The sequence below is a fragment of the Desmodus rotundus genome, chromosome 7, assembly GCF_022682495.2.
Source record: "Desmodus rotundus isolate HL8 chromosome 7, HLdesRot8A.1, whole genome shotgun sequence".
Classification (NCBI taxonomy): Eukaryota; Metazoa; Chordata; class Mammalia; order Chiroptera; family Phyllostomidae; genus Desmodus; species Desmodus rotundus.
The window spans coordinates 85,112,384-85,138,608 of record NC_071393.1 but is presented as its reverse complement, the minus strand read 5'-3'; the positions used below and the strand labels follow the sequence as shown (position 1 = coordinate 85,138,608).

The window sequence follows — 26,225 nt, the reverse complement described above, 5'->3', positions numbered from 1 at the left end:
AATAAATATTTTCTACTCTTAAAATTATTTTCACCAATTAAGTTGCATCCTTCACTGCCTTTATTGTTTCCCTTGTCAGTTACTATTTTCCTGGGTTTTTCTTTAGTAAAGAAAATACTTGGTTGGCTATAATCAGATTTAGCTGACTCCTGCCATCTGATTACCCTTCTAGATTCTGTGCTGGCTGGATATGTATCTGCATTTAATGTTCTTCGGGGCTTATCCTACAGCAGGAGAAAGAGGAACACATTAGGATGGCTGCTCTGTGGCTCCTCCTTAGCTTGACCCCCCTTCTGTGAGCACTTTATAGGAACATTTGGAATGTTAGTGGGTTTCACAGCTGCCATGTTTGGCAAAATGAACCCAAAGGAGCCATCTGCCCCTCCCCATGCTGCCTCCATTCAATTCCCTCACAACTTCCTAGTAGCCAGCTGCCACAGAAACGATTGGAAAAGCAAGACTCAGTGGACTATAATGATTGTTATTCTCTGGGAAAGCAGATTCTTTGATTTGACTGCAAGATAAAAGATATTGGATGCATTTGATTCATCTGAGTGTATCAATAATATCCAACTTGTACCACTAACTTATTCATTAGGATTTGATAGGAAAGATCTTTTGTGTTTCTAGGGATGAATCAGGTGAAAACAAACCCAAAGGTCAAGATGTAGACTTGGGAGTGGTGAGCAGAGAATTTGACTGTGGGAATGTTGTCCAATTTTATCTTGTGTGCTACAAAAAAATGTTGGTTGCTGACCTCAGACTTGTCAAAAAGTCCTAGGCATGGACTGGCCTGCTGTTTTCCCCAGCACCTCTTGCATTCGAGTGTAAGTGTACTCCGTTCCACTCTAGGCCCGTGTGCTGGGAAGATAAGGGGCTTTTTGCAGCCACTTGAAAGCATGGTGTACCAGAAGCTCTATCGAGGGACACAGGGCATCCTCTAATAGACAGTTCATTAGTTGGATGGATTCCTAGTTGCTTTTGTAAATTTAGTTAAATGCATTATACTTTATCCTGATAGATTAAAATTAAGGAACATTTATGGGTTGAGACCCCAAGAAAAGAACTGGAATAAGATTTGACAAAACAATCGGCTTTTAATCCATGATTTACACTGGAGGTTAACTTTTGTTAGTTATCACATTTTTTTCTTCTCTCCAGAAGTATCAGCTATAAGTCTAGTTTGAAAAGCATGTTACCTGTTCCTTATGTTCTTGTCTTCATTTCTTACAACTATGATAACTATGATGGTTTTCTCAAGATGGGTCTGTTGGCAGTGCTATCTCTCATCAACGATTTTATAAAAGAAGCTGCACTTTTGTTCAAGCATTGGACCTAAAAAAATCTTTAGTAAATTACAATCTAATCATAAATGACATAGACAAAACAATCAGCAGAACTGGGGGGCTGGAATTAGATGACTTAGCTTACTTGTGTTGCTATAAGGAGAAGTCAAATGTGTGAGCAGATAGGCATCCTGTACCCTGAAAAGCTCAACAGTCCACCAACTTATCTCAGGAAATCTGTCTTTCAATAGCTCTGGCCTCCTAGCTACCAATTATTTTAAATACAGGTCTACATATTTTTAACCACAATTTAAAATGGAAAAAGATTTACTTGTTTGTTTATTTATTTGTTTCTAGTAAAACAAAACCAAACCTCACATTGGGATGTTTATTTTACTATGTCTAAATACTAGTTTTATTTTTTGCTACAGATATGACATGTTTGATTGCGGTCTGCTCTCCCAGACCCTGCACTAGCTGTTGTAAAATATACATATGTGCATTATCTTATATCTCCCAAATCTGAAAAATCCTGAATTCTAAAGCCCTATGGTCCTGAATGTTTTATAGATATGGAATTGTGGGTTTCTATTATCTTTCCCTGTCATTCTCCCCAAAGTAGTCGGCAGTCTTCTACAAAATGCCATCTATACTCTGTGTCTTTGTTTTCTTGCCTTCCATTTACTTAACACATTACAATCTGGCTCCTGCCTACACTATTCTAATGGAACTGTTCTTCTTGAGGTTACCTCACCTCCACATTCAGTTGTCATTCTCTGGGTTGCAGGTAGTTGACTTGTCTGAAATCACTCTGTCATCACTGTCCTTCTCTCCCTCTGCCCTCAGCCTTACATGATATGGCCTCTCCCGATGGCCAATAGTCTCTTTGTCTTAGGATGTTTGACCTCTGCATGTACTCTCTCCATTTTTCAATGGGCTTATTCTCAGTGTACTTCTCTTTTTAGTTGTATTTTCCTTGGGCTGCATCATCAACACAGATTATGTGTGTGTGTGTGTATGACTGTGGTAAAATATACATAACATTATATTCACTATTTTACTTATTTTTACATGTAGAGTTCAGTAGCATTAAATGCATTCACATTGTTGGTCAACCATCATCACCACCCATCTGGAATTTTTTCAGCTTCCCAAAATGAAACTCTGTACCCAGTAAACAATGTTCTCTTTCCTTTCTCCCTGCAGCCCTTGACAACCACTCCTCTATTTCTGCCTCCATTAATTTGACTACTCTCGGTACCTCATATAAGTAATTGCATACAGTATTTGTCCTTTTGTGACTGACTTACTTCATTTGCATCATGTCCTCAAGGCTCATCCATGTGATGGCATGTGTCAGAAATTTCTTTGTAAGGCTGAACAATATTCCATTGTATGTATATACTACGTCTTTTTTATCTATTTATTCATTGATGGGCACTTGGGTGGCTTCCACCTTTTGCCTACCCTGAATGATGCTGCTATGAACAGAGATGACAAATGTCTCTTTAAAACTCTGTTTTTGATTCTTTTGGGTACAAACCCAGAAGCCAACACAGGTCTTTTAATTACTACCTACACATCTGAGGAGGTAGGTTATCACCCAGAGTGGGATCCTTCCCTGACAAAGGGCCACAGCCCAGTACGGAGAAAGAGCAGGTCATTTTCTAATTTAGAAATAGAACAAAAGCTGGTGCCAGAAAAACCCATCTATTCCATATGGCTCCTTCTATGACATAAGATATATGCAAATACATACAAACCACCTACAGGAAGTTGCAGCGGATGCTAAACTACAAGAACAGTGATGGCGGTGAGAAGAGTAGGACAACTGCTCTGGCTAAAGAAGGAGAAGAAGGAAATGGTTTTATAGGGTTAACAACCCACCAAAGACCCTTGGAACCCATGTAGCCATTCCATGTATCCTAACCTATAATTCCAGAGGGCATTACAGTTTCTTAGCTCCAATACTATCAACAATATCTAGTGATAAATTTGGATCAATTGAAAGGTGAACTATGTGCTATGTTTTTTGTAAGCCTCCAGTAAAACACAGAATTATGTAATATAGTTCAGCAGTACCAAAAACATTTAAAGTTAAAATGCTATAGGGCCAGATGGTTAGGACCTTCACCATTTCTTACATGAACTATTGAAAATTTTCCTAACTGATTAACTTGCTAGTTAAACCCTTTCTCTCATTCTCTCTGCATTTTGTCAGACTGCATTACACTCAGCCCGGGGCATGCCCCTCCCCAGGTGTGAGGTGGAAACGTGACTCCACTACAGGGCATTAGCACCCTTCCTAGCTTTTCAGTTAAAATACCTCGCCTAACCGCCCTCCCAACCACACTATACACAAGTACCCTGAAACTTAAACTTTCTGAACTTCAGATTCTTTGTACCTTGCAGCATTGTTTCAAAAATTAAATGATCTCTGTGAAATACTAAGCACAACACTTTGCACTTGAAAGTACTCAATTAATGGCAGCTAATGGCGATATTGATGATAATAGGAGGATGGGAAGATGTATGTCTTGCTGATAATTCCTAATGAAGAAATCAGGTGCTTACAAAGCCATTTTTTAAATGCAGTATGTGATTGTTCAATCACCAGTTATTTAGTGAATATCTTCATGGTTCCTACCACTCAGAAAATGAGGGTAGGAGAGGGCCTATCAAAAAGTATGAAATGTCTAGCCAGGCTTCACATTTATTTGTTTTTATGATTTTATGCATTTATATATTTAGTCATTTTGTTTGTGGCAGGACTTTCACATATAAAATAGTGAAAAAAGAATATAAGAAGAGATCTAAATAAATCTGTGGTCCAGAGTAAAATTATTACTGCAAGTCCTAGTTGTATTTCCTATCATTGTGTAAAATGTTCCACAAGGCTGTCAGCTTAAAACAACACCCATTTACCTCACAGCTCTGTCAGTTCGAAGTCCAGACCTCATGAGTTTCTCACAGGGTCAAAATCAAGGTGTCAGCCAACTGGGCTCTTAAGTGGAAGCTCAGGGGAAGAATCTACTTCCAAGCTCATTTGAGTCCTTAGGAGAATTTAGGCTTTATGGTTGTAGGTCTGAGGTCTTTGCTGGATGTCAGCCAGCTGTCACTCTCAGCTCCTAGAGGCCACTCTGATCCTTGTATCTGGCCTCCTCCATCTTCAAAGTCAGCAATGGTACTTTGAATTGTTCTTATGCTTTAAATCTCTCTGACTTTCTCCTTTCTTCTACCAGTTGGAGAAAACTCTACTTTTAAAGGGCTCACCTAATTAGGCCTGGTCCTCCTGAATAATGTCCTTATTTTAAGGTCAACTGTCTTAGACACCTTAATTACATCTGCAAAGTCCCTGAAGCAATATAATCATTGGGGTGCTATTTCATTGTTCTCACAGGGGAAGGAGTCACATAAGGATGAGGGCCATTAGGGATTATTTTTAGAATCCTGCTTATCATATTGGAGTTTAGGTAGGATAGTTGCTGGAGGCTCCCCTGGGTAAGTGAATCCAGGGAAGAGTAAAGAGATGGAAGAAGCCTTTTTGGGTCTTGGGGTAGAAACACGGTATGACATTTTGCAAGGGACACTGGGAAGCCAGGACTAGTGAGAGTACCCTGAGAGTCGGTGCTCTCAAAACAAAACCCTGGCATGCCTGCTGGAGCTTTGGTTGCCCTTTATTTGTCTGAAGAAAAATCACTCCCATGTCCCAAGGGGACACTCATTGCAGTTCAAATATATTTGTCCTTCCATCTCCATTGTGTCCCCCAAATCCCTGCAAAAAAAGAGACTTTACATATGACTTCACTCCTCATCCAACACCTTATTCAGGAGACTGTACCCCAATTTTTTCTTTTCCAGTTCTCTTTCCAGGCAAAATTTCATATCAACTCATCAAGATCTTGATCTAATTAAGTTAATTGACACCAGCCCTGGCCAGGTGGCTAGGTTGGTTACAGCATCATCCCCTGCAACAAAATGTTGTGGGTTCAATTCCACTCAGAGTACATACCTGGGTTGTGGGTTTGATCCCCAGTCAGGATGTATCTGGGAGGCGAGAGATTGATGTTTCTCTCTCACATTGATGTTTCTCTCCCTCTCTCTCTAAAAATCAATAAATATATCCTCGGGTGAATATTTTAAAAAAGCTAATTGACACTAGAGTAAATAAAATGATAAAGTCAAATCTTTCCTGAGGAAATTAATCTTCAACCAAAAGCATGAAGAAAGAAAAGATCTGCTTTTGAAATAGTTTAAAGTTAAAAATGAGCATGCCTGGTATAAAAATTCAAATAATAAAGTGAATGATACTTTCAATACTTTTTAATGTTTTGTATATAATATGTAATTATAAACTTTTTGTTATTTTAATGTTTTGAATATAAGTAAGTATAAACTTACTTAAATTAAATATATAATTTAATTACTTACTTAATTACTTAACTAAATATATACTTTACATCATAATACAAAAACTTTTCTGTTAACATTCTAAATTGGTTGTAAATTGTATTAAGTTTTAGAGTGACGTTAAAAATTAAAATTTAGTCATAATAGATTCTGTGGTGTTAGCAAAAGTTGAAGAAGTATTTAATGCCTTATCCAGAAAATTCTACTTTAAAATTAATGCATTATTTGTATCCCTCGTATATCTCAACTACTTTAAACCTCTATGTGTTTTGATCCTTATTTTTTCCTCTATCCTACCCACATCGATTTATTCTGTTTTTCTGGAGGCCAATGGCCAGAATTGGATGTGGGGGTTGAGTGTGGTCCAGCTGGTAAATCCCCGGGGTTGCTCTGAATGTGCCGAAGGCAGTGGCAGAGCTGGGGTTAAGGTCGCTGTAGTCAAGGATGTTGTAAAGAGTGTTCTATATACTGTTAAGGTACGGAAGGTTGATGTAAAGCCTATCCTGGCTTTGTTGTCATATTAGGACCTTTATATGAAACAAAATGAGCCACATCTTCCGCAAATCTATGTTACAGATGAATGTATTATTTTCAGTTATATTTAGGAATGAAGTGCATGCTTTTATGCCTAATTTAATATTTTCAGATTCATTTTCTACCCACACACCCCCTGCCATTATTTTCTACTTAGCTAAGTTTGGTACCTCTAGGATCCCCTGAACCTGCTCAGAATCCCCATCAGTTCCACATTTTCTGGAGTAAGATGCAGAAACTACGAAATGGCTTTTTTAGAAAGGAGGCACCGCGTTGATCTCCATACATTTATGTGAGCAAGGCAATGAACTTCATGTGTAACTGAAGATAAATGATAAACCTTACAGAAGACCCAGTGGCCAAATTCCTTGATATGTGGAATTTGATTACGCTGTTAGGTGATTTGTTGAAATCTGATTTTAGGAATTTGACTACTAAATTTGGTAGATGAGGCAGGCCATTAGCCTATTCTGTTTTAAAGAGAGTCATTTTAAATTATAACTGTCCTCTTAATCATTTCCCAATATTGTGGTGAATTCAGTTAGAAAACGCCGACCTAACCTAAAAAAAAGGCCCAACTCTGTAATGTATCCACTCGCGTGGTCTTGCTGTTGTTTATGTAAATACAATTTATACTCATTAATTCCTATCACATAATAGGAAATACTTTTTTCATTGTCTTTTACAATGCCATAATAAGCAGAATATTTAATTGGAAGTATTCTGGTTTTTGTGAAACAAATTATTTCGAGTTTGCTGGTTTACAATATATGTAATAGGAATTGCCTGAGAGGATTTTATGTTCCTGTAGCAATGTAAGTTCTATCATGTTCTTCTCAGAAAAAGCACCATGAGTTTTGGTAAATTAATTACTGTCTCAAATTTATTTGTGTATAGTTTTTTAGTTAAGAAAATGTTTTTGTGCAATGTGATAAAACATTAATCCATTTGGGAAGTGTTTTTGAATCTTAATTTACTCCTGATCATTTGCAGATGGATTCATCAAGTGACTGATTTCTTTTTTTGTTAACATTTTTTCCATTTTGCGATAGTAGCAATTGCTTTTTCTACAAACTTAGCGAACCTAGTTGTTAAGTTGTGAGATGGAATTTGTCTGGTGAGGGCTTTTAAATATGTAATTTAAAACTATTCATTAATTGATAGTTGGTTGTGGTAATGTTATTGATTGTGAAAAAATTTTTAGATAGAAGACAGAAAATATTAAATGTATATACACAAATTATGAGGGAGCAACTTCTGGCTGTTTGGGAGGGAATCAAAGTATAGACTGTATTGTTATTAATGACAAAGTATTGTTATTTCTTCTCCACTTTCCCTGTGTAGATATTCATGTCTGGTACACCATGGCATATTTACAAGTGTTCTCTTTACCTTCTGCTTTGCTCTTCTATCACAGCTGAAGGCAGCATTCTTCATGGTACATGTCATGCTTTAGGGTAGCTGATACTTCGAAATCAGATTTCATAACAGGCACATTATAAAGTGATAATTTGCCCTATTTAAAAACAAAATAGAAAGTTGTAAGTACCCTGTAAATATTGACAATCCCAATGCATTTAAAGTGCAGCTGTATTTTAGCAACATACTGATTTCCAGCAGTTTCTGAATCTTCCTTTTCTTTCCCCTTTATGCACAGAAACTGGGAGAGGTTTTGTACTTGTCTCTGGACACATCTCACTCCAAATTCTCTTAAATGGCATTCTTTCTTTGGGACTGAATCCCAGCCCATCTGCCCATAACTCTTAAGCCTTTGTCTCTGTGCTCTGATGTCTACCTAGAGCTCTGCGTGTTAATTTTTCATGTCTGTTGGATGTGTTCAAGCTTGGCCTTTGCCACAGTAGAAACACCTTCTCTTCTCCCTGTTTATTAGGGCCCTTAAGGTAGCTAGCCAGCTATAGAAGCCAAGCAATGCTGGTTTTATTGGAAAGAGGTATCCATAGTACAGGATTCAGGGATGTATTGCAGAGAACTTAGAGCTGCGGTAGTCCTCTGGAAGGAATTAAAAACAGAACTAGAAAGTTGAAGCTCTCTCCCACTGCCTCTCTTCCTCCTCCCTCTTCTTCTCTCCCTTTTCACTCCCCTTTCCTTCCATCCACCTCCCTCCTTCCCCATCTCTGCCTCTGTAGACTAGCATATTCTACTCCTCAGTCCATGGGATAAGAAATGGCTACTCCACAGGTCAAGCTAACATATCACATTCAGAGAATGACTATTTCCAATTCCAAATTCTTGGGGCCTCAGGACCAACCTGGCAGCATAACTATGAGCTTGGATGGATGAGAACATGTGAATGCTGCTTCCCCCAGTGTGGGCCCTCCTGGGCTCTAGGGCTCAGGTTTATAATGGATATAGTTTGATGTTAACACCTGCCACACTGAGACTTCGGTATGCTTGGAGGTAGCTTCCTCCTACTGCTGGAGGAAAAGAATAAAATTTAATCTGTTCATTCTGTGAACAGGTATTGAGTCCTGCTTTGTATGAAGCTCATAGAATACATACTTGCTGAAAAGAATTTAGCATCTGGTAGGGAGGCAGCCCTGAATTTAAGCAAGCAAATAAAAATATACCAATTACAAATGTGGTAAGTTCTTCAAAGTAAAGAAACTGAGATAGAAAACAATGCAAGATAGGAGGAGGATTTACTTCAGAAAGGCCTCTTTGAGCAGGTGAGATTTTAAGCTAGTACTTAAAGAGTGAGATGGAGTTAGCAGTAAGGGATTTATTTTTAGGGATCTTTAAAAGAAAAAAAAAGATCTAAATTGTGAGCAAGGGGAGATGACATGGGAGAAATCATGGGGAAGAATATGATTTGTAGGTCAAGGATTTTGGATTTAATCTCAAGTGAGGAAGATTAAAAAATAAGTCAAACATATAATCCTACTGAGATTTTAATTATAGCCTAGTCTGAGAAGCTAGGCTGGTCGAGGAGGTTCTAGTCCCAGGTGGGAGGGAGGGAGGCCCCACACTGCACCCCATATCAGACATTCCAAAGCCATGGGGACGAGGAGGTTTGTTAAATGGCTCACAGGGACTGAGGAAGAACTTGTCACGTGTGTCAGAGCCTTATCCACCTTTTTAAACATCTGATCAATTGGATCCTCAGTCACCCTGTGGGATAAGAATTATTATCCCCACTGCACAGATGAGGAAAGTGAGGCAGAGACATGTAAAATGGCTAGCCCAAGGCCACACAACAGGTACAATCTGAGTGCACGACAGGCTGGTGCCGACTCTACCTGCGCCCACCGTGCAGTGATGTCTCCCGGCTGTCAGCCTGGACAGGTGGAGAGGACAGCCACTGCGCACAGGGTGGCAAAGGGAGTCATCCTGGTTTTAAAAAATGTGATTAAGGACACTGCGGGCTGTGTTGAGTTGGCAGTGAAAGCAGAATATACGAGTGGAAATATGTCAATAGGGCCTGAAACCACGATCTTGGCTGCTCATTATGTTTCTGTGCACTGACGTTTGAGGACTAGGCAACTTTGGATCAGTGCAAACTGCTTCGAATGCTGGTCAGTGCCATCTTTCACTCACTTTCTTTAAGGATGTTAATTGTCATGAGCTCTCTTCTGATTGGTTCCATCCTCTAATGTACTATTTGTAGGTTAGGACAAAACAAATTATCTCAAAACTCTTATTAATAAAATAATAGAAAAATGCAAGCTATTTACTAGAAAACATTTTATACAATGAAGAGTTTACTTGGGATAGATTGTGTGGTATTCATTTTTACAACATCGACTTTGAAGGAGGAAATACAATTGTCACTTTCAATAATATTTAACTCAAGTATGTCTCTATGTCTTTGCTTACCACATTCTGATTGATCCAAATGGAGAGTGAGTAACTCATCTCCTTGATGTAGCACAGTGCAAAAGAAAAACAAAGGAGATATCTAATTATCAATGTGTATACTTTGGAAAGCAAAAGATGTCCTTAAATGGGAAGTTGAATTAAGCAATTTTGTTAATATTTAGTTTCTGTTATTTCCTTGATATCAGAAAGCAATGAGTATTCTGTCTCTGTGGACTAACTGTCCAAAGGCAGTTCATTACAGTTGCAAAGGCAAGCCCTGAACCTCCTTGGGATCATGCCCTCCCTCCTGGGTTACTGTTTTTACTATTTACTCTATTTAACTAGGTCCCTGAAGCTATGTAAATTCCATAGTTTCAGGGATATATTTAAAGGAAAATTCTGCATTGGAAGTAGTTTATTGTGGTGTATTGATGAGGGTTCAATCAGGAGAGAGGAATGACAGAGTAATTTAAACAGAAAAAAATTCAACATAAAGAACTGCTAGCTGTCACAAATAATGTGAATGTCATGGATTAGTTAATGAGAACCAGATAAAGGAATAGCAGATGAAGGAGCAACTACTCATCCTGGAGCTGAGATGTGCTGCCTGGGACACCAATGTCCCTAGGGCTAAAATCCCGCCTTTGCTGGAGAGCTCATTGCTGTGATCACTGGATAGCAGAGAAGCTGCTGTAATGGGGCGTGGTATTGTGTTGCCAGAAATATGCGTTCTATGGAACTAGGGAAGGCTGTTCCTAGGGAGATGTCTCCCTGGAGGCACTCCGTTACAAACCATCCAAAGAGTGTCTCAGGGGAAGCTGCTGGCCATCATGTGCTGCTGGAGTCTGGCACTGAGGAAGCCATCCACGCTGCTGCAATGGAGCATCCCAGAACTGAGAAGAAAAAGTCCTTTCTTCTGTAGGTCTTCCCAGCACCTTTTATCCGCAAAAGTTAACATTGCAACAGCTGTTAAAAGAAAAATATTTAGAGATGAGCATGTACATTTTCCAGAGCATGTGGCGAGGAGTGGACCTGGAACTGAGAGACAATAAATTAATAACTGGCATGCATGGGAATCTCTCTCTCTTCACTGTCGGGGCCTTGACCAAGGGTTTTCAAAAGCTGTTGTCCTGAACTTACTAGAAAGTCGACTTGTTCTTTTTAACATGAACTGACTTACTTGTCTATGGTAACTTTTAAAGAAATTGACTCACTTTAACCACTCCTTATGCACGTTTGTGTCACAACCAGTTCTTTGGAACAAAATAATCTAATTATTTTTCAAGTACTTTACAATTAATCAGGATGGAAACTATTGTTCACAAAACCATGTTTCCAATATTTTGTTGAATAACTGATGGTTTGTAGTGAAAATAGCTTATGTCTTATTTAAACACAGCAAATTAGTTCTCAGATGTTTCTTGCCTCTGTACTACCATTGAATTTTATGTGAGCTGCAGGGGGACCAAGATGGAGTCACTCTTGTTTACTGTTTGTTGCCAGCATCTGGCTCAGTGAATGACACATTGTCGACACTCAGCCGATAAGTTATCTATAAGCATAAATAGATTACAACTGTTCAAGTTTGTTGGTAAGCTATTTTTATCACTAAAATATATAAGAAATATAAGAAATAGGTGTGTATAGAATAACATATATGAATATATAGCACTAAGGTACATTTTATGTGTATTATAATATAACAAAGTATTTTCCAAGAATTCTTAGTATCTTTTTTATTTTAATTTTTTATTGTTATTCAATTACAGTTGTGTGCCTTTTCTCCTCATCCCTCCACCGCACCCCAGCTGAACCCCCCTCCCTCCCCTCCCTCCACCCTCCCCCTTGATTTTGTCCATGTGTCCTTTATAGTAGTTCCTGTAATCCCCTCTCCTCACTGTCCCCTCCCCACTCCCCCCTGGCTATTGTTAGATTGTTCTTAACTTCAATGTCTCTGGTTATATTTTGTTTCCTCTTTTCTTCTATTTATTATGTTCCAGTTAAAGGTGAGATCATATGGTATTTGTCCCTCACTGCCTGGTTTATTTCACTTAGCATAATGCTCTCCAGTTCCATCCATGCTGTTTGCAAAGGGTATAAGCTCCTTCTTTCTCGCTGCTGGGTAGAATTCCATTGTGCAAATGTACCATAGTTTTTGGATCCAGTCGTTTGCTGATGGGCACTTAGGTTGCTTCCAGTACTTGGCTATTGTAAATTGTGCTGCTATGAACATTGGGTGCACAGGTTCTTTTGGCTTGGTGTTTCAGGGTTCTTAGGGTATAATCCCAGCAGTGGAATTGCTGGGTCAAAGGGCAGTTCCATTTGTAGTTTTCTGAGGAAATTCCATACTGTTTTCCACAGTGGCCTCACCAGTCTGCATTCCCACCAACAGTGCACTAGGGTTCCCTTTTCTCCGCAACCTCTCCAACATTTGTTTGTGGATTTGTTTATGTTGGCCACTCTGACTGGTGTGAGATGGTACCTCATTGTGGTTTTAATTTGCATCTCTCTGATGGCTAGTGATGCTGAGCATCTTTTCATATGTCTCTGGGCCCTCTGTATGTCTTCCTTGGAGAAGTGTCTGTTCAAGTCCTTTGCCCATTTTTTAATTGGGTTGTTTGTCTTCCTGGAGTGGAGTCATGTGAGTTCTTTATATATTTTGGAGATCAAGCCCTTGTCTGAGGTATCATTGGCAAATATGTTTTCCCATACTGTTGGTTCTCTTTGTAATTTGGTGCTGTTTTCTTTAGCCATGCAGAAGCTTTTTATTTTGATGAGGTCCCATTTGTTTATTCTTTCCTTTATGTCCCTTGCTTTAGGGGAGATGTCTGTGAGGATGTTGCTGCGTGGAATGTCTGAGATTTTCCTGCCAATGTTTTCCTCGAGGACTTTTATGGTATTACGACTTATATTTAAGTCTTTTATCCATCTTGAGTTTATTTTTGTGTATGGTGTAAGTTGGTGACCGAGTTTCATTTTTTTGCACGTAGCTGTCCAAATCTCCCAACACCATCTGTTGAAGAGGCTGTTTTTGCTCCATTTTATGCTCCTGCCTCCTTTGTCAAATATTAATTGACCGTAAAGACTTGAGTTTACTTCTGGGCTGTCTTTTCCGTTCCATTGGTGTATGTGCCTGTTTTTATGCCAGTACCAGGCTGTTTTGATTACAGTGGCCTTGTAATACAGTTTGATATCAGGTATTGTGATCCCTCCTGCTTTGTTCTTCTTTCTCAAAATTGCTGCAGCTATGCAGGGTCGTTTATGGTTCCATATAAATTTCTGAAATGTTTGTTCTATATCTGTGAAATATGTCATCTTTTAACTTTTAAAAATATGACAGTTTGAAGAACCACAGAAAACCTGTGAGAAAAAAATATCCATGGTAATACCATCATTCAAAGAGAGATTTCTCATAAAAAGAGTGAATTTTACCAGATACTCTAGTTACAGGTTCTGGAATGTGGCCATTTTCAGGAAGTAGTAATAACTATTATCTTTCGTTTAAGAAACTCTTCTTACTGTCATCCTTGAGAGAAAGGATTTTCTTGATGTTGCTCTCAACTTCATTTGTTGAAGACACATTAATCTTGATGGAAAAGGAAACCTCAGAGAAATAATGTTTACTATGTTTTATGTTAAAAATGGTAATTTATGAATGTAGGAAGGTTAAAATGAAAAAAAAAGCCATTGTTAAGAGATTAGGAACTACATTCTTGCCCGGTAGCATAATAATTGCTGATGACTCAGAACCCACAGCACCAACAAATGGCACAGTTGCTGTAAGGGAAGATGGAGAGGACGGGAAGAGAAATGAGGGTTGGAGAGTCACAACCTTTCAGTCTATCTACCTGTCTAAAGATGTAATGATATGGAGTCATTATTTTTATTCTCTGGCAGTAATTACTTTAAATTGGTATTTTTCTTAATATGGTAAGAATGATCTTTTTCCTTAGCAAATAGTACAACTACGTCTTTCTCATTGGTAGGAAAAGAATAATATGACATAAAATCTGTATTTAGATTGTATGTCAAGTTAATTTTCTTTAGCTTCTGTGCTTAGTAGGGTATAGCCTATATATTTAACATGGCATGAGTAATTCAAATGAACTCACACCTGATAGGAGACAATGGTCACGACTGATTGATATTTATTGAGATTACACTGAGCATATGGCATTGTATTTCATAAAAACTCTAACACTTTGTGAATTGTTTTCTGATACTTTTGCTCTGTTTTATATTTGTTCCTTTCAACTTTAAATTGAACTTGCCAACACCCTGAAATTCTGAAACTGCAAGAATGGCAGAGAAGAGGGCAAAGGAATTTTTTCCCTTCTAATAACATAAGACATAAAGGTCAAATATTGTAACAGCTATAATACCAACAATAACAACAACACCACCTTAGTGTGGCCTGCTTTCCTGAATCTGTGGGAACACTTTGGTGAGGAAGGCAGTAATACAAATCATGTGTGTTCTTACTTAACCTATTCACTTCAATTACACGTCAACAATAGAAACCTTTTAAGACTAGGAATTCTCTGTTGTCTGTGATTGGAACACTAAAGGAAAACACTAAAATATTCCACAGTCTTTTGTTATTGATCATTTGCATACTATATAATAAGTAAGAGATTTTACTGTTAAAGACTATTGAATATGCTGTTGATGTCCATGGATAAAACGCACAGAGGAAGATGAACTTTTCAAGTCCATAATTTCAGCCTTTGGAAGACCATGATTTGAATAATTTACAGAAAGTTTCCAGGCTGCTTTTTGATTGAAAGAAGATACTAAGGCATGATAACTTAAGGAATTGTGATTTTCCTGTTAGAAGTGGTTTGTTCTTTTAATTCTTTTGGGGGTAAACATTTTGCAAAAATTTTTACTTCTGATCTTATTTTCCAGGTACTTTGGAAAGACATGAGACAGGAGAAAGAGCAAGAATTATTCTTAATTGTTGTGATGATTCACAGTTTCTAAAGCCCGAAGCTGTACTTTCAGTTGCCTCAGAAACACATAAGCACAAAAGCGTAGAACAGAGACCCTCCAGCTCCTACCAGTTTGGGCCAATACCTTGCCCTGCTCTGCAGGTGGAGTCCCCATGTAAGGTAAGTTCAAATCCAACAGCTGCTTTCTTTTTTTTTCCCATATATTTTTATTGTTCAAGTACAGTTGTCTCCATTTTCCCCCCACCACTCCCCCTGACCCCAGCCATCCCCACTTCCCACCCTTGATCCTACCCTCCTTTGGTTTCCAACAGCTGCTTTCAAAGAACATCATCAACTGTGATTGAGAACTAAGGTGCTTCCATAAATATGTAGCAATTAAATATCGGTACAAAAGCAAGAACTCAGAATGATTGCATCGGCCATATCTACCAAGTGATCTCAGGTTAATCAGCATAACTTTCTGAGTAATTACTACTCTTGGTATAGCATTTTCCTAAAAACAAGTTCTAGCTTATCAAAATTGAGCCAATTTTATATTAACTCTTGACTCTAGATGGCTTTCCACTGATAAGAGGGAAATAACCTACATTCTGTGGTTTAGAACTATCTTTTTTAGTTGAGAGTATTTGACTTCTTTTTATAATGCTAATTACAAATAAACCAAAAGATGTGTAGCAGAAGAAACAGGATCACCATATGGACAATTCTTTAGATACACTCAGCATTTCTAGGATCACCAGCTTTTTAGGTTTCCAAGCCTCAGTTAATGCACAACGATGGAGTTTGCATTTGTTTTCATAAACCAAGTCAACAAGATTCACAGAACTTTGGATGGGCTTTATTATTTTTAGTTCCAAATATGATATAGAAATTCAATTGGATTTCCTTTTTTAATGTTTTATTTATTTTTTATTGTTGTTCAGTTAGAGTTGTCCCAATTTTTCTCCCCATTGCCCTTCCCCACCCCATCGAACCCCCATTCCCAAGGACAAACCCCACACCATTGTCCTTGTTCATGGGTCTTTAGTACATGGTCCTTGATTTGACCCTTCCCCTTCTTTCCCCCATCATCTCTGTCTTCCCTCTCCTCTGGTCACTGTCAGTTTGTTCTGTATTTCCATGTCTCTGGTTCATTTTTGCTCATTTGTTTCTTTTGTTGATTAGGTTCCATGTATAGGTGAGATCATATGGAATTTGTCTCTAGCTGCCTGGTTTATTTCACATAGCCTAATACACTCTAGTTCTATCCATGCTGTTGCAAAGAGTAAGAGTTTCTTCTTTCTTTCTGTTACGTAGCATTCCATTGTGTAAATACACCATAGTTTTTTGATCCACTCTTTTACTTAGGTTGCTTACTTTTACTTAGGTCACTTAGGTTGCTTCCTGTACTTGGCTACTGTAAATTGTGCTGCTATGAACATTGGGGTGCATAGGTTCTTTTGAATTGCTGTTTCAGGGTTCTTAGGATATAATCCTAGCAGTGGAATTTCTGGGTCAAAAGGCAGTTCCATTTTTAGTTTTCTGAGGAAATTCCATACTGTTTTCCATAGTGGCTGCTCCAGTCTGCAATCCCACCAACAGTGCACTAGGGTTCCCTTTTCTCCACAACCTCTCCAACACTTGTTGTTTGTTGCTTCGTTTATGATGGCCATTCTCACCATTGTGAAGTGGTATCTCATTGTGGTTTTAATTTGCATCTCTCTGATGGCTAGTGATGCTGAGCATCCTTTCATATGTCTCTGGGCCCTCTGTGTGTCCTCCTTGGAGAAGAGTCTGTTCAAGTCCTTTGCCCATTTTTTAATTGGATTGTTTGTCTTCTTGGTGTGGAGTCATGTGAGTTCTTTATATATTTTAGAGATCAAACCCTCATCCAAAGTATCATTAGAAATTATGTTTTCCCATATGGTTGCTTCCCTTTTTATATTGCTGATATTTTCTTTAGCTGTGCAGAAGCTTTTTCCTTAAGGGACTCTTATTTTTTCATCATCTACACCTCTAAGTTATCTCCTTATCTTGTCATAACTATACCACATGTGTACATATATGTACTGTAGCATTTCCTCATGTAAAACTTTCTTATATTATTGCCTATTTTTTAGTGGCTGCATCGTGCTCTGTGTACTGTGTATATACTGTTGATGATGTGAATTGTTTTTCTATGGCTTAATATTGTGTTTTATGTTTCACTTTTTTGTTTGTTTTGTTTTAATTATATTTTATTGATTATGCTATTACAGTTGTTCCAATTTTTCTCCCTTTGCCCCCCTCTACCCTGTACCCCCCAATCCCTCAGACAAGGATAATGAGAGCACTTTGATGGTTGCCTGATGGGAGAGGGCTGTGGAGGAATGGGTGTTTCACTTTATGAATAATGCACCTATAAGCTTAAAGCTTTATTCACATTCAGTATTATTTAATAAAATATATTTCTAGAAATGGTATTTCCAAGTCAAATTTTAGCCAATGTTAAATCACATATTATAAACACTTTCCATTGTGTTAGTGATATGAAGACTGTTAAACAACCATTAATAAGGACTTTAAATAAAACTTCATTTCACCTCATGTGTGTATATATATAGTTAGAGGCAAAAAGATGTGTCATCTTCAAGGAAGAGGGACCAATTGGCTGCCCAAGCTCTGCCTCAGAGCTGCAGGTTTGGGTGGGGACACCAGCATTTAGCTTCAGTTTTTTAGGGTTAGAGACTTGATTTACATTTTGAACAGGGTTTATCAACCTTTTGAGAACTGAGTCACACTAACCAAACACCCAAGAAATAAATATATAAACTAGAATGATTATCATTTAATTTACAATGGTAAATATAATTGCAATTCTGTTCATAACTCAGCACAATCTCACTGTAGCAAAGCTACAGAGACTGAGAAAGAGGAGGGAGGTAGGATTATTGATATCATTGATGGACATGGAGTCAGGGGACGTTCACTCATTGAGCTCTAAGTGTCTAATGCAGTCATCCCTTTCAGCCCAGTAAGGCACTCTCTCTCTTGTTTAAGGCTAATGTGCATTGAAAAATTCCTAAATTTTGGATTTCTGTTTTTAGGACCCCATTTAGGCCACCTACTGTTGTTTATACTTTCCTCCTTCAGATCTTGAAACCAGTGATTAGGCAACAGATCTTTTTATTATTATTATTATTATTATTATTATTAGTCAAGTTGTTTTTAGATATCCCAAAACTATCGTTTATGTCTCAACTTAAAAGAAGTCATGTTTTATAAGGGTAATTATATAAGTATGGTAAAACTCTAACATTCACAACTGAAAGAGGAAAGTCACAGGGTATTAGTCTCCTGAGACAGAAAATGGAACCACACTTATATTGTGTATTTATTATAAGGTGGGAATACAGAAAGCCCACTGAGTGAGCCCAGCTGACTGCCAAGCATTCCCATTTTAATGTGGCTTTGTTGTTCTCTGTTCATAATAGAGTGTGCATTTTAGGGTGGGAATTACTCTACATCAGAATAGTAGATGAGAACCTGAGGGATATCTCTTGACTCATGCATGTCAGATGTCTAAGGTCTGCAGGAGCAAATCTCATTCATCAAGTGCTCATTTTACTAGTTTAATGCCCAGAAGGTAAGCTGATTGCTGTTTCTGGTGGTTTCTTGGAGGACCTCAGACCTACCCTTTAGGTGGTGATAATAGTATGTACAGATTTCATTTTATTCATATAGTGTTATTTCTTTCTTGACTCTAGGAAGCAGTAAAATGCCAGTCTTGTTTTCTTACTCTTAGACTGCGTCCCCCTTTATTTTTAGCTGCTGCTCTTTACCTTAGATGCCTACAATTCCTAACCTTCACTCTCTACAGAGTAAGAGAATTAAATGAAAGAGGGCCATCACCTCCTCTGTTTTATATATTATACCATTCTTCTAACATTATTGAGCTTACTGTTAACTAGAGCTTTTTCATTTGTGCTTCTTCTAAGTTATATCTTCTCTACTTATGTCTTGCATTTCTTCATTTCATTCTCTTAGATTGGAACCATTGAGATTGTTTTTATCTTAATCTGATTTATAAATTTGATAAGCATGAAATTTCAAGAGTACTTATAAATTCTCCATTCTCCTTACTGATACAGTAAAATGCTTCATAAATTTTTACCAGGAAAGAAAAGACAGTTTTAAAGAAAGGATTTAAATAACCCTCATTTTAGAGATGGGAAAAATGAGGGACAATATGCCTGTAAAATTTGGAACTGTCTAAGGTTACTCTGTTTCAGGACTTTTTAGTGTGGATTTTAGTGAAACAAGTGAAATATTTTTGAATGGTAGAGTAAACTGTCTAACTGGAAGAATAGTGTGTTAGAGCTGTGCCGTGTGCTTTGTGTTTGGCAATATTTAGAATTTATTGGCATGCTCTATTCATTTTTTCTTCTTGCATTTGAACAGTGCACATAGAGTTGAGAAAAGATTTTAAAGAGAACAACTACAACAAAACATTTAAAAATGGGTCCAATGTGAAATGCTAAAGGAGTTGAATTTGTGCAGCTAGATAAAGAAAAATCTTTGAGGTAGGGAAAGACCAAGGTCTTAAAGGATTTAAAGAAATACAATATCACATTAATGATGCAGAAATGATTCTCTCATATTCTGCTAAAGATAAAACAAGAGAGAAACTGTTTAAATTGCAGTAGGAAGAAATTAGCTTCAAAGTAGAAAATAAACAATCTTACTAAAATCATCTCTACGTGGCAGAAATCTTTGTAGCATCATTATATTTTAAGGAGAGAAGGTATGTTTTGTCTGTTGGCTTGTTTGTTTTAAATTCTTTTCCTGCATTTCTTGTCTGTAAAGTGAGTATAGGATAAATTGGATTATTTTAGTTGCTACCATTTACAACCATGGTGCCATCCTGGGAATGTTTTTTTCTTTTTTTTTTTTACATTGATTTTCTATAGAATGGGCCCCCAATAGCTCCCCTTGGTTGCTTATTTAGAGCTACACTGTTTGGTATGGTAGACATTAACCATATATGCTATTGAGCACTTGTAATTTGGCTAGCACCACATGTTAAAATGATATTTTGCATATATAGGATAAATAGAAGATATTACTAAAATCTTTTAATTTTTTTTAATTTGGCTACTACACAGTGTAAAATTACATATGTAGTTTGCATTTTACTTGTTTTGGACAATGTTGAACTAGACCACGGATGAGCGAGCTTAAAAGACCATATCGTAAATATTTTAGACTTTGAAGGACAGATTTTTTGCTATTTAACTATTCAACTCTGCTGTTGGAGCATGTACACCACCACAGACAATTCTTAAATGAGTAAGACTGTGTTCCAATAAAACTTTATTTACAAAAACAGGCAGTGGACCCAATTTGATGCTTACTGACCATGGTTTCCAAGTTCTGATCTAGATAGTTCTTTCTGGATTTGGAGATCATGAGGCACTAGCAGGAACTGGCAAAATAGCCAACACCTCCTCTCTCCCTAGACAACTGAATTTTTAATAAAACAACTCATCCCAACTTCTTCAACACTGTGTGGAACGCAATTCAAAGGACCGTGTATCAAATCTATTTTCTGACAGAATTCATGAAATTCTTATGTCTGTAAATCTGCCCTTTGTAAAAAACAAATATGCCCATTATAGGTCCTAATCAAAGCAATATTTTTTAAATGGAATTCTTTTAATTCATGAACTTACACATGCATCTTTGTGTACACATACAATTGATTGTAAATAAAGAATGCATTTAATTCCAGTTGGGCTTTCTGGAAATATGTTTGTATTTTTTTAACCTTTAGTTGACCTTAGTGTGATGTCTATTTGGTGCCATTTGCTGCAAAATCTTATTAGAGCTTTATCCTGCCACCTCTCATAAAACACAGATGGTGCACTGGTAGCCGCCAATAGGAAATTGGGTCACACTACTACTTGCTACTTTATCAGAACAAAACATTAATTAATTCATAATTTATGACACAAAAACTTAATTGAAATAGAACTAGAGTAGTTTCAAAATGGTAGGATTTGAAAATGCGATCTGCAAATTTATATATAAATATAAAATAATTTATGGTGACATATTACATGTTATAAATTAACCCTTTTTTATTAAACTATATTTTATTATCAAAATTGAATCACTATAAAAAAGAATAAACAATACTTATTTAAAAATGACTAATTGTATTATATGGGATAAATCCTCAATATTGATAATTTTTATTTTCTTAATTAGTAGTTTATTTTTGGTATATTCTTTTTAATGAAATAAACAACATACAACTGTTTTTCTAACATAGAAAATATTTTGCATTTATTTTGCATAAATTTAAAAGAAAATAGATTTTTATTATTATAATGCAAGACCTTCATGAAAATATAGGAATTTCTCTCTGTAAAAATTGGATTAAGTTTTTTAAGTATTTTGATTTTGTGACTGTCATCTGAAAAACTTCAGTGGCTAGATGATAACACCCTTCCTAGTAAGATAGAAAAGAGAAATATACAATAGTGAAGAAATATACAAGGCAATTATTTTCAAATACATGGGAAGTGATGTAAATTTTTGTCAGAGTATAACCATTTTTCATAAGTATTTTATAATACATATATATTTTAACTATTGTGAAGTTAAGTAAAAATTGTTGTAATACTTAATACTTTTTTTATAGCTGCTTACTATAGAAAGTCCCTTTTCTCACTTTGAGGTATGAGTTTAAACATTTTTTTGTACTAAGTTGCCTTGATGTTGAGGAAAACTATGAAAAGCATATCACAGCTTTGTTTCAGAACTCATTTTGGAGGTCTCAGAGTCACTGTGAAAATAGGAAACGCATGATTAAATGACTGCAGCTGTCCCGTGCTCACAGAAGCAACCTTGAATTTCCTCACAGGACTTCAAAGCCTCGCTCCTATGCAAACATTCGTTGGCCATGTAAATCAGAGGCACAGAAGGAGAATGCTCGTATTTCATGGTGCGTGGCTTGTGTAAGTCCTGTGTTGTGCCGCACGTGCCAGTGGGAAGTGCAAGGAACAGAAGGGCACTGTTCTGACTTGTGTGACAAATGCAGTTAACACCAGATCCATATTAATGTTGTCAAGTTCCCTGGATGTATTTAAATAGATTTTAATTATTTTCAGCACCCAAAGGCCTAAAATATATAGCCTAATGGTTCTATGAAGAAAGCTTACTTAATGTGTGAATGTAAAACCTCTCATAAAAAAGAAACTTTTATATTGGCCTTAGTCATTGACATAGGGTATTCATCAAGTCAGCAATTTGTGTGGCAAAGTGCCATTTGAATAGTGTATTGTTAGGACACTTATGGTCCACTTGACAAAGGCTCTTGCTGTAAATAGTGCAATTTGACTCCAGCTGTTAAAGAGTGGCTTTGACAGCAGCCAAATAGAATGGAGATGCCTTACTGCACCGACGAAAAATCAATATTGGGTTCTTGTTCATCCTAACCTGTTCTTTTCTCTTCTGTAGATTTATAAACGACTATGAAGGGTTTACAAGTGGAAGTTTAAATATGTTTTAATGTAATTTACTTTGAGTTTCAAATTAAGACTTGTAATAAAATGGTGCAAGTGTAGAGTTTTAGGATACTATTTCCACCCTCTGGCTTGTGTTTAGTCACAATTACAGTTCCGTTGAATTTTGATTCTCCAGCTTCAGTAGAAAGCAGTTAGTGTATAACATAAACTCAAAATCCTGTGCCTATTCTATATTGCCAGGACAAGTACTCTTCTTCTTGATTCCCTTAGTGATTTATATTCGTGCCCCCCGCCCCCCCGGTGTGTGTACCTTTTTGTGGAGAGGTCAGGGTTCTTTGTGCTGTGCCCATAGCAACATCCACAGATGTTGACACCGAGTAATGTCCTCGGTGTTGTCCAAGACTTCTCTAAAGCAGACTCTTGCTCATTTTGAAGAGTTTTCTAGCAGTTTTCAGCAATACAGGTTGCTATGATGCCTGACTGGCTATAATAGATATTGAATCTGTTAATTATAGTAACTACATGCAAGGGATCTTTTTTCATTGGGTTTCTCTCCTGTTGTTAGCTGTTACATGTACGATGCAGTGGAAGAAGTAAAATTATATACTCAAGGTGAGAAAAAACATGTTTCAAGAGTTACCTTAAATCGTGCAGTTGAATAAGAGATTTCCAGGTATAAAAACCTTTAGCTGACTATTGATTTCCCATGATTGCAGATATAATTTATTTAAATCATTTCTAGATTTGACTGAATTTTATTTTGAATTCTATTGTTGTTTACCTGAGATTTCATGAGTCTTTGTTTAATCTGTGCTGGGCAGGATTTGAAAGAGCTGTCATTTTTAACAAGAAAAATGCTGGCATGTTGCGTGCTTTCTTAAAAGCCTTTTTCGGTGAAAGCTGTTAAAAGAGCCATCTTCCTATTACTGACCAACTTTGCACTTATTGAATTTTTGGCTGAGATAGCAACTGAAAATTTATAAAGCCGATAATATAATTGTGTACAAAGACCTTTTACACTGATTCAAGGTCAATGTTATTGTTTTTATAATTGCTGATAGGCACTTGTGATTTCTACCAGAAACAGGATTTTTTCTGCTTTGGTTTTAGTTGGTTTTGAAAAATGTTATTTCTTCTGTTAATTCCAACATTAGCTTTTTTTACTAAATAAATGTTTGTGTCATTTTTTAGTACTAGATTTAGTCTAGATTTATCTCAGTTTCTCCCTCAACTCCACGATATTTACTAATCCTTAAGAAACATGAGAATTTAAGATTATAACTTTCTTCCTGAATTAAATATCCTGATTATAGTCATCAGAATATGTGGGGTGGACTTGTGGGGTGAGCATCCTAGTATAGAAACATGAATAAAAGTTAAACATAAAGGACATTATAATTTTGTAGTTAGCTTAATCTAGGGACAGTGTAGCATAATTTATTAAGCATATCTTTAAATTTGCATTAATAATTTTATATAGCTATTTTAGAAACTATGAATTCTGTAATCATGTCAATCCTATATTACCCACTCATATTTCTTCTTTCCCTTATGTCTTCTTTCCTTTCCTACTTTTTTCTTCTCAGTTGTAAATTATTTTTGCTTTTTAAAAACCAGTGGCATTTCCAAGTATGTTAAGACCTAGCCTTTTGTAGGACACTAACATGGACCTACTTATCCCCCTGAAAGAGCTCTGTGTCCATCGGGATAGAAATGCACTTCAGTGGACTTGGATATTCTGTTGTTGAGCAACTTGCTGGTTCTGATTAAAAGATGATGGTAAATGTTACCCCTTTACAGAAACTTGGAGTTTCCCTTGGTAACCAAGTTGTTGTCCTGCATCAGTAATATCTTATGTTTATATCCTATTTTTGATGACTACCACAATGGATGATATTGTCATGTGTAAAAAAATGAAGTTTGTAGAAATTCAGATATTGAGGTAACTAAAAGGCTTAGTGGCTTATAACAGGAAAAAAAGAAGGAAAATGAGGTCTTTCTTCTTGAAAACTGGTAATCTCACTTATTGACTGAGAGAACCATCTGCACCCATTTAACGGAACCCCAACAGGAGCACTCCCTCTGTCCCAATGACTTATGTTGAAATTTGTCCCAAGAGAGCAGCAAATGCAAAAAAGTAACAGGAAGCAATTCTTAAAAAAAAGACATTTGTTCTAATGAAACACTTGTCCTGCACTGGTAAAGCAAAATGTGTTAACACTTCAGCTTTGTTCATTGGGGAGGAGCATGAACTTATTGAAGAATATATCCAACTAACATTCCCATCTTTTTTTCTGAGTTGCATTTAATAGTGACATCCTGGAAACACAGCCAGTTCTCTGCATCCTCAAATGGCATTCATGCCATTCAGTACAAATAATGACATAAGTGGCATTACTTGTCATTTTCTACACACTATAAAGCTTATAAAATGGCTGTTTTTATCCTAAATTAAAATCTTTCATTAACTTGTTGTCTAAGTATAACTATTTCTACCAGGTATAAAAAATAGTCGTAAGAGCCTGATATGAGCTGCAGGGGCTTCTTACATACATGTTTAATTCTGGGCACATGTCATAGCACTGAAAATTTTAGTGGTTTTTTTTCTTCACATGTTGTTCAAGACCTGGTGGTTTTTGAATACCATTATGAAAGCTTACAGAATACAGTCAGTCTCACCTTTATCACTTTCTTCCCAGCTCCTCTTAGAGGTCTCTGGTCATTATACAGAACTTGGCCTCCATTTACTCTCTGGTAGCAAACATTTTGTTTTCCTTTTTGCTCCTTGAACTAAAATAATAATTTGAATGCACAGAGTAGTATGGAAAGGTACAGGTTTATCGGAACCTTTGTTTTTAGCTGTAGCATGTTAGAATGGCAAGTGGTCAGGTCACCTGTTCTCTCCTTTTCCTTCTTTACTTAGATTTTGCAGCTCAGCCTTGACTGAATCATATGCAGATTGGTTCCTATCTCTGCTCTCTTAGTCCCAGTGTAGCTGCATCCACTGATGGATGGTCCCTGCAACCCATCTTCAATCTGCGAAATTTCTCTCACTGCTGGGTTCCGATGTTGTCCTGTCTTCACCTCCCCCCCCCATTTTCTTGAACATTCATTGGCAGCTAAGCTTGGGGTCTGATGTACTAAAAGTTTCATTGAGGTTTTTCTATAGTGCCAGAATTTCAGAATTCCCTGAATTTGCTGTGATTAGTTGATGAGATTTAACTTTTGCTTGGATCTTTGATTTTTCTTTTCTCTGTCAGATTACTTGGTTTAGTATACCTCTTCCTTTCAGGTTGCCTCTCTAGGAACCAGAACCCTCAACCTCTTCTCTCCCCAATGACCACACTGGGTTCTTTGATGTGGTAATGTTTTAGTGTTCTTTTGCTATGTAACAAATTACCATAAATGTAGGGGCTCAGAACAATACACGTTTATTCCATCACCATTTCCCATGTTCCAGGAGTCCAGCATAGCTGTCCGGGTTTTCTGTTCAGGGTCTCACATGGCTGAAATCCAGGTATGAGCTGGCTTGCTATATCATCCAAGTCTGAGGGTCCTCTTCCAAGCTTATTCAGGTTCTTGGCAGAAATCAGTTTCTCATGGTGGTGAGTCTGGAGCTCCTGTTTTTTTGGTGGCTGTTGACCAGGGGCCACATACTCCTTGACACATAGTCCTCTCTATCTTCAAGCCAGCAATGGAGAACTTCATGTGCATAAAGTCCCCTCATATTTTGAATC

At 37.1% G+C, this 26,225-nt stretch overlaps 1 protein-coding gene across 2 annotated transcripts in view; it reads left to right on the top strand.

Annotated features, from left to right (window-relative positions):
• WDR72 (WD repeat domain 72) overlaps window positions 1-26,225 on the top strand; it is a 211,183-nt gene that overhangs the window by 62,486 nt on the left and 122,472 nt on the right. For both annotated transcript variants that reach the window (XM_024567916.3, XM_024567915.3), the window contains exon 14: window positions 14,955-15,157. In XM_024567916.3, the coding sequence (XP_024423684.2) occupies window positions 14,955-15,157 (203 nt within the window). The remainder of the gene's footprint in view (window positions 1-14,954; window positions 15,158-26,225) is intronic.